This window comes from Ixodes scapularis, unplaced genomic scaffold (assembly GCF_016920785.2).
Source record: "Ixodes scapularis isolate PalLabHiFi unplaced genomic scaffold, ASM1692078v2 ptg002371l_1__unscaffolded, whole genome shotgun sequence".
Lineage (NCBI taxonomy): Eukaryota > Metazoa > Arthropoda > Arachnida > Ixodida > Ixodidae > Ixodes > Ixodes scapularis.
The window spans coordinates 317,113-338,584 of NW_024610243.1; the positions used below are offsets into that span (position 1 = coordinate 317,113).

Genomic DNA, 21,472 nt, shown 5'->3' on the forward strand with positions numbered 1-21,472 from the left:
TCAAAACCCAGAGTTCAAGATTTGTTAAAGTTCTACTACGAGAGTTATCACATCATTAAATTTGTCTCATCAGCGGAAGAAAAGGCGTTTTTTGCCCGCATAAATATGGAGTTGAACATCGTTATGTAAGTTAATTTCAGTCACAGACAGCGTAAAACTCGTAGTGAGTGGCTTATTATTGTAACGCTTCTGGCTTTGTGATTAACCCATTGGCGGTCTGATCGGATAACGCGCTTTTCCCTTTAGCTGCGGACGGATAATCAGGCGCTCGAGACTCGCCACGCCCGACGTCGCTTGAAGTGCGACATACAGTTTGCGCTTTCTACTTTTGTACGCCTCCCCCTTTTCTATATCCCCTCCACTTTTTAACTTGCCGCAACTTTGATCCCCTCGCAATTTAGGAGGGGAGTGCTCAGAGGATTATCTTCCCTGCAGAAAACCGAGGTTGTACGTATGTCTGCCTTTAAGCTGTAGCAGACTAAATAATTTTAACACATTTGATAACAAGGAAATAACCTAATATACCCCTTTGACGACCAAAAAGTCGGTCATGCTAACCCAGGATTAGGGGAAAATGCTGGATTTCCGTTTTGTATGTTTGAAGAACTGGTGGGGGTGGCGTGCTTTAGGTTTTTTGTGTTGGTTTCCTTGGGTGGATTATTGTGCTGGTTAGAAGGGTTCAATCTTTCATTTGTGTGTGTGTGTGTGTACTTCTCTTGAATTTGGTCCTATTTAAGGATGATTCGGCCTAATAAAACCTTAGCTGTGTTTGGAGCTTTGTGTTGTCCGCTCCGTTTTCCCCTCGATCCTGGATTATCATGTCAGTATTGTACCATCTCGAATGCACACTTGCTTTAGTTTCAAGAATACGGTCTTTTCTCGCATACCGTCGGGTACTTGATTAAATCATGAAAACGTTCTTCTTGATGTGGGCTTAAGAGGCCTTCCAGTCTTTCTCGACGTCCATCAGGCGCGCCAATGTTCTCCAGTGTCCCAGATATCCCAATAGCTTTCCGACGCACACAGTCTGATTCAGGCTGCGAAGACTTCGGTCAAGGACACCAATGAAGTTTTGCTCCAGACTTGACCCCAGCTGGTACTGCGCAACATGTAGAAAGAAAGAAAGACAAACACTTATACAACAGCTTATACTATCACAGGAAAAGACGCAGGGTATAGGCTGAGCGGTAGCAGGTTGAACACCGCACTCTGAGCTGCTCTTACATGCTCGCTGCAGCAGTGGCAGCTCATTGGGATTTCTATAATCAGTTCAGCCCCAGGGTGAGCTGTATTGCGTCCCAGTAATCATTAAGCCTTAGTGGCAAAAAAAGCAAGAAAAAAACAACAACAAACTAACTCCACTTTGTACGCTACTGAGACCTCATGGCCATTTATATATTGCATTAACCGTCTGTCTCACTGTATGAACTGATCAAAAGGAGATAATTTACCTGTGTTTCGAATGCATCATGGTGTAGTATACACTCATGGTCTTATAGGTGGGTAGGAAGTGGAGAATATAAATAACAGAATATTTGCCCGGAATTTCGCAATGTAAAATACAGATTTCACAGAACTCATCTATTTATATAGCCGGTGCTAGGTTAACAACCTAAAACCAGCTCTCCTCCAGGACGTACTCGACGCCTTCCACCGGCTTCGGCTGCGCGTGTGACAGTATTTTCAGAGGCATGAAGTTCTTTCTAGAGGCAAATAATCTGCAGGGTTCTCAACGTGGCGCCGACTAGAGGTTGTATTAACCTAAGCCCAACCCAAATGAACAAAGTTGTTTTTAATAAATGACTCGGCAGAGTTTTTTTATGTGGCTTGATCATTAATTTGCCTAGTACCTTTTTCATGGCGAGAAAAACGGCATGGTAGGCAGGCTCTCTTCCAGGGAAAACGAAGAACTGATCCGTTCCGTGGAGAGAGGCGGCTGTTTGACCCAGGCACGACGCAGGAGCGCGACAGTCCGGAGGAAGCACGTCCCATCGGCAAGGCAGCTCGTACAATCTCCCAGGGTCGTCATGGAACACCATGTTCAGGAGGTCTTGATCAGGCAATTTCATGACACTATGATACTTGTTCATCAGGTTCGTCACGATGGACTCCAGGCCATAGGCACGCATTCTGGTCAGGTTCATGAGAATCACTCCAGAGTTTAGTCCTGAACGAATGAAGTGAATTAATGTTTATTTAGACATTCTTGTCCGAGAGGGTGAAGTAACAGGCTGTCTAAGCCAAAATTAGTGAGCTTATCGGATCAGAGACTTAACTGTATAAAAGCGTCGTAAACAACAAGGACAAAGACGAAGTCAGTCTGGGTCCTTGTAGCTTTCAGAACTTTTATACTTTTAAAGCAACTGCTTTATCGGCGACACTTTGCAGAGATTTTGCCCTCGTCGCCCGTCGTCGCCGAGCACTCGAAAAATATAAAAATTATTGTTCTCTCCCCTCTTTCTGCGAAGAGAGGGACGTCGGGTCTCCGTCCGCTGCGCTGCGCAAATCGAGCGAAAACAAGCGAAGAGGACAACCCTGGCGTCCTTCCAAGAATTGCGCAATAAAGGGTGATTTATTGTGTCGTCTGCTTAAAAGACTTGTTTAAAAACGTTACTCGCGTTATGAGAGATCCCACTTTGGCTGTATCCCCTTGCTACGCGTAATGTTGGATCGTTTCAGAAGTTTCCCCCGCGGTCAATTACTTACTTCAGGGATCACTGGTGGCAGTCGTCAGTGGCATCCACGACGGCAACCACCACAGCTATAAGAATTAACCACGTCGCACCTCCTCCCTCAGGCGTACGTAACGGCACCATCCCACTCGCATTGTGCGACCATGCTACAGCTATTGCTTTCGTTTTTTTTTCGCACATTGTGGCCGAAAAAAACCGTTTGCTTAGTATGCTAAATAAACCTTGAATGTAGGCGAAGCTGGTATGTGGAACTTAAAACCGAACCACCTGCATTCGAGAGGCATCCGAGGTTTCGTTAAGAAATTTCTGCTTTTCTGGACGAAGGAACGCTTTTTTGCTTTATGTTGACTTTGAGTCGGAGGCTTTCGGGATTTTTGTTCTTACGAAGAGCGTCCAGTAAATATTAAGACTAAATCAATTTGTAGACACCTTTGAAATATGAACTGAAATTGCCTTAACTATTGTTCGACCTAGTCTCCTGCTTCAGCAAACCATTTTTCTTCTGTGGTAACAAGTTTCTGTATTCCGGCATCTTAGAATTATGTTGTCTGATTCCTGGACCACTGGAGGACTGCCTAAGACGTTTTGTCATCTGTGTCAAAATGTTGTCCTTTAAGAAAGATTTTCCAGTCGCCCGAAAAGGAGAAGTTCACTGGAGTTCAGACAGGAGTGTAGGGCGGGTATGGCAGGAACTCTCAATGGAATTGATAAACCCTCACAGTTTTGGAGGTCTTTTCGACAGCTCGCAACTTTTTATACTTTTTTGGTCAACATTAACTTGTTTCTGCATCCATCAAAATACAACTTTATTAGCTTTGTCGTGATTTCTATTGTTATGTCCAGAAACCTTTATACAAGTCGCAATTGCGACTTCGCATGCAGTAACTCGCCGATGCTTAAATGTCACCCAATGATACATTGTACCTTTGTAGCCGTAATGACACTTTTAGGCCGACCGTCTTGGGTGTCATCTTATATGAACTCACAACCTTCACGAAAGCGTTTGCACTATTCAAACACTGATGAACGTGCCGCATAATTTTTTCCAAAGATACATGATGGTCGAGAAATCCTTTTAGTAGATCCTGAACCTTCCTTCACTACAACTTTCACGACACAGCTGCTACTGCACATGAGCCAACTGGTCCAGCCCCATCTTAAGCAACAAAGCACGGCAAAAAGTGTTCACAGTTGCAAGTTCCACCACCAAGTGTGAGACACATACAGTTTGATTTGAAATACTTGTGAAACTAAAACTCGCATGTTAAGTTATCGCAACCATATCCGCATATTTACTGGACTTCCGTAAAATTTCACGCTCTTGGAACACAAGCCATTGCATTTTCTAGAATGCATCTACCCGATGGAATAAGCGAGCGGGACCCAGCTTCACTGCATAAGCATTAGCGGTTTCCAAATCTGCGTGCCTTTGCCACAAATACCTTCTAACCATTGGTGTATTAGGGTTCTGCGTTTTCGGTTTCTATTATTTCAAAATTCGGCGTACTTTTTTCGGTGTTTATTTTAAAATTGAATTTTCGGTTTTTTTCGGTGTATATTTATGCCCCAAAAAAGTTTATGGGCTTCTTTCGCTGAATTAAAATAAACACTAACGGACACCAGATCGATCTTTGTAGCTTTTATATTTGTGATCACTCAAAGAACAACTGCCCAGATACATTGAAAAAGAAATCGACACTTTATTTGGCAAATGTGTGCAACTGTAAAAGAAACAACAAAAAAAGACGGAAGTACAAACAAGTCAGATATGAACCCTATGCCCAAAAAACATGGAACTTTACCTTCTGTACATCGGGATTACGTGATCTTATTATAGTACACACACATGTACTTTCCCAGGTTTTCTTCGTTGATCCGCACTTTTTCTTTTTTTGTTAATATGACCCTGAGCTTCGAGAATGCCCTCTCAACGCTAACACTGGACACTGGCGGGCTGAGGAGATGAAGCGCTTTCTGAGCGAAAATCGGCCAATCAACCAGTTGTGACCGCCAAAAGAGACACGGTGCGACGTTATGAAGCACAACACAACATGCAGAGCTTGCATCCAGTCACCCTTACAACGAGTTTGAAAACAGGCTCGTACATGGCGAAGTCATGGGGCATTTCGGATTTCACGTTCCGATCGATGATGCGCACATGAAACCATAGCGCCATCATGTCATCCGTGTACCCCATACATTCGGACAAGTTTCGGTCGGCACTGTCGTTCCACTTTTTCGCCACGGCTGTGCGGTACGACTGGAAGGTCAAAGTGACCTTTTCCGGTTAAAACTGAGTCTTAGAAAATGAATTCGACGTACCTTTCTCGGTTTTTATTGGTTTAGGTCGAAAATGGCGAACCTACAAACCGACCTTTTTCGGTTAAAACCAAATTTCTGAAAATGGATTCGGCGTACTTTTATCGGTTTTTATCGGTTTAAACCGAAAACTCCGAACCCTATGTATAACGAAGGTCGTCCGTCCTGTTTGTTAGGCAGGGCAGAACACAGTCATAGACTTTTGATTCTTTCGAGCGTAATATAGAACTGTTTTGTTTTCCGTACGTCAGAAGCCTCGTCTCTAGCGTGTTTTTTTCTACTGAGGGTAACACTTCAGGATTTCGTCAGCATCCTCACCCAAAGCGGGACGGAATGCTACGAGCGCGTGCTAAGGTTAAAGCTTTTGCCGCATTCTTAAAGGGGCGATGCAACAATGTTTGTGCTTTGCGCAAATACCGCTTAGAACAGATCCCTGACGTTAATTACCTAGGAAACACCCATTCGTTTTTTACAACAGGCAATCGAATTCGCAAAAAATAATAAAAAAAAAAAAAACGAGGAGAGTTCATCCCCTCAACCTGGAGCCAGAACAAGTGGCCACGTAATCTGGAGTTGATGATATGCAGTCAATGTTGATCATAGCCACGCGCTGCGGTTTCCAAGGTACAGGACACGCGCTGACTTCCAGGCATTGTTATGGTTCGGCTATTGTCACCATTAAAGGGTAACTGCAAAGAAAAAAAAGTTTTTTTTTTAAATAGCCTAATTGGGACAAGCATGTCAAAAAACAATTTTCCGCGAGAAAAAACATTTTTTACAGCAATATTTATTGCGTGAGACTCATTTTAGTTTGCGGCTATTTCGTCCGTTTTAAATCGCGCGCCACGAAGTTGTGATTATGTGACGTCAATCCCAAAAGGTTCTCATTGGCTAAGAGTTTGATTGACAGCTTAGATCTTGGTTGTTAAACCTTTGTTATTTGTTGCAATTTCCTTTTGAGCGGCATATTTTCACGTTTAAAGAATAACCCATGTGATGAGAGTTATTATTCTTTACAAAAGGTTTACAAGACGGGCACTTCCGTTTGGATTCATACAAACAGACGCTTCGCCATTCTTTCATGGCCGCCGAAGTCTCTGCTCCCGCCTGTCTCGCCTACCTGGACTAATCGTTTCGCCGAAGTGATCAGTGTTTCGTCGTTTCGTGCTGACCCAGGTGCTTGAGTGAGACTTCTTGAAGTGAAGTAGTGTGTGTTTAGCAGCTGTCGCAAATGTTAGTGATAGGAATTGACGCGGGGTTTTGGCTTTCATAACGCGGTTCTTTCGTCTTCCTCTTTGCTTGCTTAACGTGTTTTATTTTTTTTCTTGCTTGTTTGCGCGTGCAAATGCTTACTTTTCGGAGATGTCAGATGCGTGATCCCGACAGTGAGCCTTCCAGCAGCCATGTCGCCCCGAAAGGAATGCTATTTGGCTGGAGGCAATCGGGCGTTCGCGTAGCGACCAACGTGTCTAGTTACGTTCTCGTCATATCGCTCTGGAGGCCGTCGAGATTCGCCCCATGTGCACCTAACGTCCGCGACTAGACAGAAAATAAAAAAGCACTATGTCCACTACGTAAAAATGGTCTCAGTTCATGCATCTGTAGGCAGGTACGAAATCGTGCCCAAATTTATTCACACCGCACGATGCAACACGTCGCTGTGCAAACGCAGTCCAACACGAAGCATAAAAACGGCAGATTTAGGACAACAATTCGGAGTCCATTGTTCAATTAAAACGACGTAATTTTGTTGAAAACGGCCGCAGCTTTTTACTCACGGTATGCGTCGGGAAACTTCCACATTTTGAAACAGAACGAGGCAGATTTACTTTTAAAAACGCTCCCAGCGTCCTCCCGGACCAGTTTGACTGGATCAGCTGACGACGACGGGACTTATCTGGTTGAACGTCAACCCCACAGCAACCAATTTGCGCTCCGTGTTAGCACCGCATTACGCACACCACGAACGTTTCAGCTCTGTCGCATCGCCGTGTTGCACCAAACAGAACAAGATCGCCGAAACCAACGCAGCGCTGTTGTGAACCTTGGCTTGTGGTTGCGCACTCGTGGATTCTGTGACTCCCTTCGCTTTCAAAGCGCGCACGACGATTACGAACGATACCTTCCGTCTTCCGGGAACATCACAGGGGCACTTCTCCGGTCACGTCTTCGCTACATGTGCTCGCAAACCGCGTCAAACCAAAACAATACCGCGGCCTGGCGTAGTTGCCAGATCTTGCTGGAAGTCGAGACGCTGCGTCGTTCAACTCCGCAACGCAAGGAGAGTGAGGGGCGGGGCGTACTCCTCTTCCGCGGGGGTCGAAAGAGCGGGAGTTTCAAATGTGGAGAGGTTCTGACTCTACTAAATTACGTCCTGTGGCGTAAATATTGATAAAAAAAATCATTTTTTTCGCGGAACATTTGTTTTGTGACATGCTTGTCCCAATTAGGCTGTTTAAAAAAAAACTTTTTTTTCTTTGCAGTTACCCTTTAAAGCGATTGGACACGGGCCACTACCCAATGCTTTTCGAGCTATCGATTATCACGAGCCCAAATCGAGTGCCCACGCAATGCTGGGGTCCAATCTATGAGCCGCATTCAAATATCGTCACTGGGCGGTACTGCTACCGTCCGGCTACGTCATCAAGTTTTGCGAAGGAGAGATTAAATGAAAACGCTCGGTTTTGTCCTTGAAATGACAGCCAACAAAGGAGTTCATTGGCCAGTGGCGTTGTGTGCGACTATCACTGAGTTCATCTAGTGCGAGTAAGCTCGTCTAAAGTGAAAAATATTCCAATTTAATATCGTTGCACCGCCCCTTTAAATTTGACCATGGAAATGCCGCTTCATTGAAGTGTCTGAGTTACCAATGTAAAACTTCGTAAACATCTTAAGATGCCGTCAACACTCAGCACAAGCAAACACCACCTGAGGTTCGTAATTTCCGGCCAAACTGAATGGGCGAAAATACATTGAAAGTTTTTTTTTTTGAAAACTAAACAACGTGCTTCTAAAGCCCGAATCAGAGGCCGGATTCACGAAACGAACTTACGCCGAAAATGCGCGTAAGTCAAAACGTAAGACAAAACGTAAGAACAAATTTGTATTCACGAAACAAAATTATCGTAAGTTTTGCGCAGATTACGGCGGAATCCTACGACAGCTCCGAAGCTGCCTTACGCGCCTTTTACGATCAAATCAGCATGGCCTACAGCGTCGCCCAGTTACTTGGTCGCGACGACCAACGGACGTTTATTTTTCTACGTACTCTTCTCGCGCGTCCCGACTTCAAGAGCAAGGAAAAAATAAAAGTACTTGAAACAGACCACGACTGACAAGAACGCTGGATTCTCAAACACCCGGCAAGGCTCGAACGGCCACGATTCCCCCAACCCCAACCAAGCGAGCTCGACAGAATATAGGCTTAGCAGGCACTCTGACTTTGCGCAGCGTTGCTTCGACGGTCCTTGGCCAAGACCGTCTGCCCACGACCGGCTGGCGTGCTCAATGCAATATGCCCGCGCGACCTTTGTGGACCCTTCCCGTAATACAATAATTTGATCGCTGGCCTCAATTTTAGATTAAGAGGTCAATCTCTTCCCCTTGTCATCTCTGTTTTCCAAGGCAGCGGTGACGAGCGCTCTCTCTCGAAAAGGGAATCTCATCGATTCTGTATCCTTGTTTTGTGTGATATAGTGCTCAAATAAACGCCGTATAGATTACCTTCGCAACACGGTGCGTACACTTTGTTATTAGTCTGCCATTTTTATTCTGACACGACTGCACGTCACTGTCGAGCTATAACAGTTCGTGGTAGCCACGCAATGCCGGTCCAACCTTTCTTTGGCGTATGTCACGTCAGTATCGAGCTGCAGTCGTAAAAGATCGGTCCCGAAGCGCTTACCGATTCGCGGTCCAACAGCGCGAATCCAGCCCTTCAGTCAAACGCGCACGTCCGTTCCGAGTGTGAACAGGTATTTACGTGGCTCTTGTTCAAACGTATCTTTCTTAACGTCGACTGACTCCTGCATCTCCGAGGCCGCAGAAAATGCCTCGGCAGTTTGTTTCTATCTACGTCCCTTTGCAAACGACTGACACGGGTCGTCTTTTACCAACGGTGACAGTTGTGTTAACTTCGTAACGATCGAGTTCGTAGCTGTCAACAGAGGCGGTTACGCATCCCGGCGTCGCCATCCGGACGCGTTTAAATCATGTTAGCATTGACATATCACTGCACAAACACGAACCCCAGTCAAGCGGTGGAGGAAAGGCCGCCTGTGTTTTTTATTAAAAATCCACGTGCACCGAACTGCTCCGTACCATGCCGAGTCCTCCGAGTAGTTGTTGGTGCTGCCGAAGACGCCGTCGCCATAGCAACAGCACCTGTACGTTCTAGTTTTTCCGTACGTAAACGTCGCTTTCCTCCTCTCACTTAAGAACGGGTTCGTGAATACCGATGTATCTCCTTCTTACGATGTTCTTAGCTTACGAACTTCTTAGCTAAGTTGTTGTAAACTAAGAAGCTCTTCGTGAATCTGGGCTCAGAACTTTGCTAAAACAATAAAAACTAAGACGAATCTTCTTCCAGCAATGTCTGAACGATATCTAATCACTGTTCATCTTCGGAAACCCTGGTATCATGCTATTTTCTTCATTTTGTTTGCGCCTGTCCTAGGCGTCTTTCCCAATCACAAGATTTGACGTCATGAACACCCAGCCCGGAACACCACGATAATTGGGGGGATATAAGGCTTATATTCATATTGTATGGCATTAAATCTAGTGCATGTTTAGAGAAAATACGTCAAGGACCAGACGGCTTAGAGCAGTTCTTACCATAACGTCCGTAGTATCTCGTTTTCCAGTTGTGCATGTACACACTTCCGTTATTGTCTTCGACGTCGGGAGCTAGTCCGGCCAGCTGAATATCATCCATGTTATCGAAAATGCTCCAGAGTTCCTCGACAGGGCGGAAGAACACGATGTCGGAGTCGACGTATAGCACCGCGTCCTCCTCACTAAGCATACTCTGCAGTGCAAAATGGTTACTTTGCGCTTTAATAAACTGAGCAGCAGAAACCTACGTTTCTTCATAATTCCACCAATCTTGTCAACACAAAATGTGCACCAACTTTTTATAAAACCCGTCAGGGCAAAATCCGTTGGCAGCGTAATATTGAAAAAGTAATTAAGTCACACTAACGGAAGTACGATTAAAGTTTTGCAAAAGTATTCGTACAGCTACGGTTCCTCTGTTGCAAAAGTATTTTACAGTTACGGTTCCACCACATCTGAGCCATGAACCACTTTTTTTTAAAGCTGAGCTTCCAAAGTCCGCTGCTGCGTGACGTCTGCGAAAAATAAATAGGTGGAAGAAAAATAGGTTTTAGGTAACTTGATCGGATAATACACGTACGGGTAAAAAGAGTCGCTGCGAAGCACAGGGTCCGAACAGCTCCTTCCAGTTATGAGGACTCTTTATCGGGAATTCAACCAAGCGCAGAGAGTAGGTGACACGTTGGAGAACGCTGGACGGCCATTCTCTGATCTGCGAAGTAGCTTGAAATTATTCAAAGGCACAGACTCACGTGCAGAGCGCGACACAGTGGGTGCAAACATGCATTTTTCACGCCTCTTTCCTCTCTCCAGCTTAGATGCTAGTAAACTTGCCTCCTATGAGGCACCAATAGAGCAGAGGGAAATGTTGTTCGACACAAAAGGTAAGAATAAAATGGGAAAATGCGTGAATGTCGTGTTTCCGTTGAACGTGTCGAGTAGTATACAGCTGCGTAGTGCTCATTTTCATCGCTCTTTGTGAACACCCGGTTGTCTCCACTGATGGGTACAACGATCCTGGCAAGCCACCACAATCACAAACACAAAGATGAAAAAAAAAGTCTTCTGATCTGTGGAAATGAACTTCCTGTAAGCCTTGCAATGTATGCCGACGTTTTGCAGAGGTAGAGTTTTCCTCTCAACGCTTTCTGTCAAACCGATATCTTAGCGCTAAGTTTTCTGTCACTCCGAGGATTGTAAAAATCCCCGGGAACCTCTTATATTCGTAAATAATTATATTATGGTGATCATACCAAAGAAAATTAATACAAAACTTTTAGGCTCACAAAAGCAAAAACTGCACATTTTTGAGGCCCGGAAAACCTCCGAAGCACCTAATATATTCAATATTTACTTTCCTAACGCTAAGTGTTTTTACAGCACTGAATAAGGCAAATCATATCCAAAAAAAAAGGTGACAACGTAAATAAATTCAACAAAAAGCAATACAAAAAAACATAAGTCAAAAGTTCAAGCAACTTCAACACACTTCATTCTCTCGGCGCCAGTTGTTCTTAAAAAAAACTAAAGCGGTACTGTATTAAATATACACTAAAATCGTTTTTATTCTGCCTTCAGGATTACAAAGATCAAAATTATATTTCAGATTGAAGCTTTGAGTAGCCAGAACGCCCCTTTAAAAATAGCGCTGAAGCCCCTCCTTCCCATCGCGTTCGGTGCGAGGAGGGAATTATGATGTGTGTTATACAGAGATCTCAACATTTCCGCCCTTTCCACACGCCTTATCCGGGGGTTCAGCGACCGAGGAAGCCAGCGCACGCTAAGCTTACTGCATCCAGAGAAAGTAGCGTCATTGCCTTCCCTACCTGCTAGCCAGACACAAACGGATACTAACATACAGACGACCACACCTCGCAAGGTGATTGGTTAATCTCTCTACGTTGCCATGGAAATCGCCATCATCGCCATTACCGTTCTGGAAGCGTTCCTCGCCAATATAAGCGTCTTTGGCCCTCTGTAGGCAATCAACTTATCAATCACGCCCATTTCCACCGATTTCTTGCAATTATATTGTTCGTCTTGAGTACTTGAAAACAGTTAAATTATTTTTCAGTGCCTCCAAGCAGGGATCACAGCATGTGGTGGCAATACGAAGGTGTACGCTTGTTTCGCCGGTGTGTGGATAGCAAAAGCTCGGTATACAAGAAACGTCTCCATAAAGCTACCCGCCACCAGCGAATTTAGATTGGCTCACCAAGAATTGAGGGCTCAAGGAGAAATTGCTCAGTGCAAGCCATGTTTGAGAGGCACAAATTATTTTTCTTGGTACAGTGTCGTGACGAGTGGCGCGAGCACCTGGCATCAGAAAAACGCGCTTTCTCCCAATAGTGTTTTTGCAAACAAAGTAGTTTCCGGGGTCAAGCTTTCTGATCTGTGCCGAAGATGCGTGCCAGAGGAACCTTCACAACACAGTGGGCTTCCAAAACTACCCCTTCCCCCCTTTTTTTTCTTCTATTTTCGTTGCTCTTTTAGATAATACTTTTTTATTCCTGAGGAACTGCCTCCTTCGTTTGGCTGCGTTAATTCGACAATTATGCTTGTGACACTGGTCTAAACTCGGGGAAGAACGCCAGAACGACAGTCCTGTGAGACTAAGAGAAGCTGTCCACAATCGGCTGTCCCTCTGAGGCAACTAGAATCTTTCTTTTCATGTATCCATCCCGTAAACACTTTTAGTTCTATGTGACGTCGGATTAATAAGTAACATTTAGTCATTTCAATGCTTCAAATCTCGGGGCTAACATTTTGAGGCGGTTCAGCAACAACGAAAAGATGTTTGGGTGCCTCAAAAATGTATGTGAAATGGGTGGTACAACAATTTTGTACTTTCAGTCAATACCGCTGAGAAGTAATCCTTGACGTTGATAACTTGCAAAAACACCCATTAGTTTTCCTCAGCGCGTAATGGCAGACGCAGAAACAATAAAGGGAAGAAACAGCTTCCCCCTCCTCTACTCGCAATGAGGACAAGCGGCCACGTGATGTGATTCTAATTACATACACTGTAAGTGTTAATCATAGTCATGAGCTGGGGTTCGCAGCGCATAGAGCAGGGGCTGAGGTTCACATATTGTTAGTTGGGCTATTATCAACTTTAATTGAACGCGAGCCGCTACCCGAATAAGTTGGCGATGCTGATTGCCATGAACCCGAGCACCCGACTCGCGGTCATAAAAAGCGCGTACGTCACGGCGGCGTGTGACTCTCGGTGCGAAGTTGTGATGTCATGTTACGTCACGGTCTATAAACCTAGTGACGTTCTCAATTTAAATCGACTTGACGCAGTTAGTCATGTGAGGTCGTGGCGTCACATGACGTGACATTACTTGACAGCATGTCCTGAGACCGTGACGTCACGTGACCATGTCACACATGATTAATCCCAGTGCCAATACAAAAGAGCCACGAAAATCCACAATTTCTCATACGTTGCAATCTTGTATATGACGATTTAACCAATACATAGAGATACAGCTACTAATTTTTGATTCACAAAAATTCATTTTGTGATACTAAAAAAAAAAAAAAAAAGAAGAAAAAAAGGACGATTATCATTCTTTGTAAAGCCGTATTAGAGCGGAGCTCTTGAGGAGGAGGAGTAAGGACGGGTACGGAGAAGGAGGAGGGGCATACATTTCTCTCCGTACCCTCCTCTCCTGCTCCCCTACCTTTTAGCGGGAAAGCTTCGGTAAATTTCCCGCTCTTGAGGAAGATAAGGGGAAAATACAGAGAGGAGGGCATGCCCCTCCTCCTCCCCTGTATCCTCTTCTATTCCCCTCCTCCTCCTCTCCTCCTCCTGTCCTCTTCTGCGCCTTCTCCTCACCACCTTCCTTCTCCTCCTTTCTTGAGGTATTTCGATTTTGCGATATACGGTACCAAACAATCTGATATATATATATATATATATATATATATATATATATATATATATATATATACTCAACAAAATATTAGCCCTTAAAGGAGTTAGCCGAGGAGGAGAGAAATATATAACATAAAATGTTATTTATTTAATTCCATGTAGAAAATGCCAAATTCAATACATAAGAGAAACTAAAACAAGCATAAGAAAACGCATGAATCTACATAAAAGTCATATACGTAAACACGTTGCCGGACCGGTTTCCCGGCACTTAAACTCCGCAGGACATAACGGACTTTCTGATTTTAATTTTATTATACTCCAGGGGGGCTTTCGAACCACCAGAGATCGAAAAAATAAAGAATCTGAATTTATCTATAAATTTAATACTTTAGAACCGAAGGGCCTTAACAGTTCGAAAGGATCATTGCCGTCCTTTTTTTTATGGACATTTAATTGAGATCTTCTAACCGGTACCGCACTGTTGCTTTTTTTTATTTTCTCGCTTCATCGTTTAATGTGACACGAGCAAACGCGTAACATTGGGCCTCTCATTGGCTTCACATGACACCAGGTATAGTTGGGTTATACCCAACCACATGTCCCAAAAACTGGTCTTATGAAAAGAATGGCAGTAATAATATTATATTTAATTATTTCCATAGTATTTATTGCATTGGTATTGGGATATATTAAACTTTTAAGCGAGAATTTAGTTGAGTAGGTACCCGCTAAACGGTAAGCATTTTTTCAATTAACTTCTTCTTTTTTCCGGCCGTTTTTTCTTTGATTGAAAGAAAAGGAGAACGAAGTCTTCTCACTTGACTGACGAAGAGCCTACCAGGCCCGAAACGTTTCATCAATCTCACTTTTTTGGCAACCTCCTCGGCTAACTCCTTTAAGGGCTAATATTTTGTTGAGCATATTTCTCTCGAGTGCCGTCTTTTGTTCCCAGGTGCTGTTCTATATATATATATATATATATATATATATATATATATATATATATATATATATATATATATATATATATATATAAAGTAATGAAGTCGGACTTCGAAACGTTGTTGAAGTTTTAAAGCATTTAGTGAGTCGATATACATAGATACAGGGTGTTTCAGAGAACGCAGGTCAAATCGCTCCGGCGAAAACTTCATCGCAACGAAAAAAGACTTGAGGCGTTTTGGTCCTGGGTGAGGGGCCCATTTAGGAAAATTATTAAAGTCTGGTATAATTAAGTAGTTAACTATTTTTGCCAAATTAAATTTTTAATATTGTGTTTAAGGGCATGGTATAAATTAGAAAATTGCTCAGCATCATCGAAAAACACTAATTCAACAAATGTCAGAACGATAGAAGGCACGGGAAGGATTTTACAGCTTTCTGAAAAACCGCACAAAATCGGCGGGTTTTTAAGTTCCGGTTTGCTATCGGAGTGCATCTCAGCCCCGGCGGCACCGCGCCCCGTGGAGAGGTAGTGCAACCAACGTCTGCTGCGCTGTCATCGCGCGTCGCAGCAGAGGCTGGTTGCACCATCTCTCCATATATATATATATATATATATAAAGTTGAAAATCCCAAGTCAGAGAAACAAAAACACGGAAGGTTTATTTCAACGTTTCGGCAATAGTCTTGCCTTCGTCAGGAATGGCCTATACAATATATATATAAATATATATATATATTGTGGTATCCTCGTTTACTGCTTGTCCGGAGAAATAAAATATAGTTCTAACATCTCAAAGCTCCACTCTGTCTAAGTTCTGCCGGTACCAGGAAACAGGACAGCAGGATCAAGTCGGGAGAACGAGACAGCGTCAGAGTCAACACTGCCGAATCACGTGGTATTCTCGATGTCATCCTACATGCTCTGGGCTCTGTCCAAGACTGCTCGGCATTTTTGATTTCCTCAGCATTAGTTTTGAGCCTGCTCCCCCGAAATGGCACAACAGAACAGCGAGTGCACGTCCCTCGGGGCCAATGGTATGTTTTTCTGCATGACTGGTATGAAGTTCTTTATCTTGCACGAAGCATTTGGTGAGTGCTGTAGGCGAGAGATAAAGAGCTATAACGAGCAAGCCGTTGTCGACCTTGGCGCCACTCAATTTACCAACTTCGTCTGACGTGCCACAGAGACCGATCAGTACAGCACAGGCCCGTACCCATGAAGATGGCCACTTCGCTAACGAGTACAACACGTTTTCATACGTTCCTCTTTGTGATTTATAAATGGCGATAGCACTTGCCTGCACAACGGGTAGCTGCCGTCTCCCCTCCTCCCTCCTCCTCCTCATCCTTTTGCTCCTCGTCCCCTCCTCCTCCCCTCCTTTTAATCCCTCGTGACGTCACTTGTGACCCTCGTGACGTCACACGTCACGTCACGTGTGGCGTCATTATGGAAAACGTCCCGTGGTACATCGCGCGGTTACGCCGACGGCGACGGCGACGCCGCTCAAGCCGGAAACGGGCGCCTAAGAGCTGCGCTCTAAAAAAATACCGTGAACTGTTTTGAAAAGGTTACCTTTATATTTTTTGCAGGTTCAGTTCCTGTTCATTTCTAAGTTGTCGCCGAAGATTTCAATTCGGTTCAATTCCGGTTTGGCTAAAAATAACGGTTCGGTTCCGGTTAGACAGGCTGTTTCGAAGGCAACAACAATCACAGAAAAAAGTTGATGAGCGCAGTGACGTTGTACTTTCGACGCTGTTTGATTGGCTTGTCGGCTTTTGGCAGGACTATCTTATGGAATGACTTAATTGGACGTTCCACCATGTCTGTTGTACCGCCAATGTGCGATGGTTCCGACCTTCTAATGATCGGCACGTCACTTTAGAAAAAGGTCCCTATTCCATCACAGGAGCCGAAGGGCAGGTTCCGATCGTGAGCTTTGGAAACAGGTTGGACCGGATTGAAATTTGATTCGGAATTAGGAAGGAAGAAACTTCCTGTCTGTAAACAAAATACAAACAAAAAGTTCCACCCTGAATAGACCTGACATTTGTTCACGCCCACTTTTGGGATCCAGACTCAATCTACTATTTTGTATTCTCGTGTTGTTCTAACATTTCGTACGCGATGCGCATGCGCGAGGGGACGAGGTCCTGCAAACGCCCCGCCGTGAACCGTTAGAACTCCGTCGCTTCTACGCAGAGCCACCATGAGCAGGATCACATTTGCGTTATGCCTTGGGTTAGTGAAGCTAATGGCGCTTCGCTGTGAGTTTATGATGGTGTTTCGTCTCATCTGGTAACAGCGGTACACAACAATTCTTCATCGTAATGAGATAATGTCGCGACTGTAGCGACAAACGTTACTTTCAGGGCAACGGCGCTGTGGAGGTTTCGTGCCTCTATGAGTCGCGAACTGGGTTGAACCCCGTTCTCTCTGTCGTTTGGTCGTATCCTCTTTCGTGTGTATGCTCTTGGGAGCCGGTTGATCGCAGACGTTTTGTCACCTGATTCATTCGCGCGCGTATCAGCTCGTGTGAGAATCTGCCGGGTTAGGCCGTGGCGGCGGCGATGACTGGTTACTCGCACTCTTGCTTTGTGTTGGTGAGCGAGGAGCCGGTGAGCAATCTGGGGTACTTTCGTCGAGATGAAGTTAGCTTATCGCGTTTTAGAAGCATTTTACGTCTTGTGAGCGTCAGGTCGCTGAATAAGAGCTCGGGTTTGTTTGCGAGCGCGGCACCTTTGTTAGACTCTGCAGTCAACCCGATCGGATATAGATGAAGTCAAGGACTACACATATGAAAGTCTTTCAACCGCGCCCATGATCACAAAACTCTGCTGGCGTCAACAGCGCCCATGATCACAAAATTCAGCTGGAACCGACAGTTGAAATTTGACGTCACAATATTTTTAGAAAAAGTTCCTACGACGCAAAGTAGAACATTAGCTTCAGTTTCGTCGATTTTGTTTACACAAAATAATAAGCTTATAAGCGAAACTGCTTATATAAGCAGATTCGCAGATTGCGAGGTTACTTCAAAGTAGAGAAACATTTTTCTTAAAAAAGTTCAAAATCGTGTTGATTGTTACTTTATTCGTCCAATGAAACTGCACGCGTATTCTTTAATGAAATTGTGCAGGTCCGCTTCGCGGTTACCAATCGAGAATGCAGTCAGAGGTGTAAAAGTTAGCAAAAAAAAGTAATTGCGCTACAGTGACAATTAGATGAGTCGAAAAGTAATTAAGTGTAAGTTGCAGTTACGTGCACGCTTAGAATTGTAACTTCTTAAAGTTACAGCTACTAAAATATGACAAAGTTACATTGCAGTTGCTTGTAATACATTGCATGTATAAGGGCTCCAGGGCTGAGATTACCGACGCGCTGCTCAGTTCCCGAAAATGTTTCTGCTGAGATCACATGACTGAACATTTCTTTAAACGAAAGAGCCTCCACGTGATTACATAGTCGTGGGTACTGTAAGATATCTGTAATTAAACCAAGTTAGAAGTTCCATACACAAGTAACTAACTTACAGCTGCTGTTGCTAACATTTCATCGTATTTTGCAAAATATTTAGTAACAGAAAATGTAACTAATTAGAGTAACCTAAGCACTTGAAATTATTTACTTTACAGCTCTCAATGCGGCTTTAGTCCCATAAACGAAGGATCCGTTTACAGGAGTCGCGCAGTCACGGGGCGTGAAGACACATGAAGGCACCGCGTCAAACGACCCCCTGACATCGCGTGGACAAAGGTAAAACGAGACGAAGTACGCCTCACATGTGACGTTAAACATATAGTTTGACCCCCCCCCCCCTTCTCCCCTCCCCTCCGGACCGAAGGCAATAGATTCTCCGTTTGCGTAAAGAAAGGCGAATCTGCCATATTGTTCCCGAGATATTTCGGTGGCACCCTCTTATGGTTTCCGTTAGCGACGTCGCAACCCGATGTTGCCTCGCTGTGACGTCATCAGTTGTAATCTTCACAATTTATCATCAGTTGCAAACTACAATATGTGTAAAAATTACAACGGAAGGTTGAAGTCATCACATTCTTAAACCACCATCTTCGCAGTTGACACTGACAGTGCGCTGATTCCTGTCGTTGAAGAAAAATTGGTCCAAATAAAGACGGCGCCGGCAGCGTTGCTGGTGCAAAAGTTGTTAATTCGTACTCATAAAAAAACGGCAGGAAAAACTGGCTGCAGAAACCACTATTGTAGGTTGCCCATGGATTGCTATATCATTCGTCATGAGACTCACGACGCAGCTCACTGTGAATACGACGACGGAAAGTTTGAGTAAACACTTTATTTTATTAGTAATGGTTTACGACGCAGTCATAGGCGTCAGCGTGACTGGAGCGCGTTACTTCAAAATTGAGTGATCGCTTCATCTCTTTGTATTCTTTTATTCTACTGTCGCTGTGTAAACGTGTACTTCAAGATTGAGTGATCGCTTCATCTCTTTGTAATCTTTTACTCTTCTGTCGCTGTGTAAACGTGTACTCTCTAAGCTGTTTCCCCGCCACGCTTTCAGCTTCGTGTGTGTGTCGTATCCTGTCTCTGTTTAATCGTTTGATGTTCAAGCAGTTTCACCACCATCATTTACCATGTACCCACTATAGCTTAACCTAAAGCGATAATTGCTTCGTTGCTAGAGCGTAAATGTGAATGTGCGCTTACTGCCTCTCCGTCCATGAACGGCGCGGAATTATCTGCCTGCCCCGCAGCCATGAGTGATTGCTTCGTAGCTAGGGCGCAAATGTGAATGTGTGCGTGCTGCCGCTCTGTGTATGCGCGGCGCGAGATTATCTGCTTGCTAGGACGACGTCGAGGACCACGTCAGAGACGATGTCTAGGACGACTCTAGGACAATCTGAAGGACGACGTCCTAAAAGGCGATGCTTGAGACAACGTCTACAACGACTTCTAAAATAACCTCAAGGACGACGTCTAGGACGACGCAGAGGACGACGTCATATAGGAGGACGTCAAGGACGACCTTCAGAACGACCGCTGCAACGACCTCTAGGGCGATTTCAAGGACCATCTCTAGGGCGACTTCAAGAACGATGTTTAGGATGATGTCGAGGACAATGTCCGAGGTGACGCTGTTAAAGACGACGTCTAGAAGGACCTCTTCAACGACCTCAAGGAGGACCTCTAGGACGACGTTGAGGACGACATCAGCATACGTGCGGCGCCTCTGTATACACGCGGCGCATTCGTTGCAATACAGCATTTGCTGTATTGCAACGCAATACAGCAAATGCTGTATTGCGTTTTTCGCAATACAGCCGTATTGCGAAAAACGAGTGAAGTAGCTAAATAATGCGATCACATTAAAATAATGCTTTCCCTTTAAAAACAAAGGCAAAACAACTAACTTGGAAGTGATGGCCGTTCGTTGGCTAACAAATTTATATCACATGACTAGGAACTCGTAAGAAAAACCGCTCTGCGTTTTAATGTTTCTCACCCCAGAGTAAAAAAAACATTTACGTTTGCATGGCATCTCAGAAAAGCCAAGCAAGCATTTTTTGAACTCGGAGTTGTACAATCAGGATTCTACCTTTCTGCTGGTGCAATAGACGGAGCGGTTGAAGCTATAGTTCTGGTGGTGCATGTCATTGCTATTGAAGCACCCAAGCAAACGTATATGCTAGCTGATCATTTACTGGAACATATATACAGAAAACAACAAAGAATCCTGAAGTATAGAACATAAATTTCCCAGAAAGGCGAACCACTTCATAGCGGCAGCAGCGAGATAGTGTTAGTTGTGAGGTACAGTCATCGCGCAGCCTAGGTACACTGCCCAAACGTCAAGAACGGCCGGTTTGTCGTAGCTGCTATCGGGATCGGGCGTGGCCTTTTCTTCATTTACCCCCGCTCGCTCGGACCAACAACGAACAACGTATCCGACATCCTCTGGCCTAACTGGACAAGCACTATCTGGGCGCCACCACCTTGCCTGTAACGTCACGTATTTGGTTGGGTCACGTGACGAGTAGGGACATTTTCGTACTATGCGGACTAGAACCCCGGTTTATCGCTCCAAGCCTGTCTACCATGTTGACCTAACACAAATCCCCTGGACTGAATTCTTTACCTCATCCACCTCGATCAAGCACGAGCACATATTAGGTGCTGCTTCAGTGTTCGAGTGAGACTCGTGTTTCAGTGGTCCTTCACTGATTGAACACGAGTTTCAGCCGAACGCTGTTTACGTCAGCTGAACGCTGCTGCAGAAGTACAAAACACATAATCCGTGTGCTTGTTGTCCCCGTAGGTTTAGTACTCAATTTAGCCGGTAGGGGCGCCGCGACGGTTGAATTTGTTTCCTAATAGAGATTACGAGTAATTTCTACTAACAGAAAGTTAGGGCGCAAACGCGCTGGTGATAATTTAACATTTTAGAAAAAAAAACACACACACAAAAAAACCAGAGACTGGAGGAAAAGAAGGACCACACAACAACAAAGTCTCAATTTTCTACTCTCACCCGGTCCTGGAGACGCTTGATATTTTCGACGTCAGCGTAGAGCAGCAAGCGCAGGGGAGCCCGAGAGAATGAAACGGCAGACTTGAGGTTGTTCATGGTCAACTCGAGCCGGGTCGCGCATGTCACGACCACCATGGTCACGGGAGACCTACAATTCATAACGGGCACAGACGCTTCTCTGTTAATGGTTCAATGTGCAGGGCCTTTTTAAAACATCGTGACTAGAGGGCAGTTTTTCAAAATGCCTATCCATTTCCTGTAAGCCGCTTTTCGTCATGTATGCACAA

The 21,472-nt window shown here is 44.6% G+C and overlaps 1 protein-coding gene across 1 annotated transcript; it reads right to left on the reverse strand.

The window, feature by feature from the left end:
- Positions 1-934: 934 nt before the first annotated feature.
- Positions 935-21,344, reverse strand: LOC8051186 (glucoside xylosyltransferase 1-like). Its single transcript, XM_029989750.2, has 5 exons — positions 21,186-21,344; positions 10,429-10,560; positions 9,849-10,041; positions 1,851-2,167; positions 935-1,099 (listed from the first exon to the last, which is right to left on the reverse strand). Exons 1-5 carry the CDS (start codon positions 21,342-21,344, stop codon positions 935-937), a joined length of 966 nt encoding a protein of 321 aa, XP_029845610.2.
- Between the last annotated feature and the right edge of the window lie 128 nt (positions 21,345-21,472).

Coding starts and splice junctions, on each gene's coding strand:
- LOC8051186 (XM_029989750.2), bottom strand. CDS start 21,344: ATGAATTGTAGGTCTCCCGTGACCATGGTGGTCGTGACATGCGCGACC. Junction 10,042..10,428: donor CGCAGCGACTCTTTTTACCC/GTACGTGTATTA, acceptor TTTGCACTGCAG/AGTATGCTTAGTGAGGAGGA. Junction 2,168..9,848: donor GAGATACTACGGACGTTATG/GTAAGAACTGCT, acceptor TCATTCGTTCAG/GACTAAACTCTGGAGTGATT.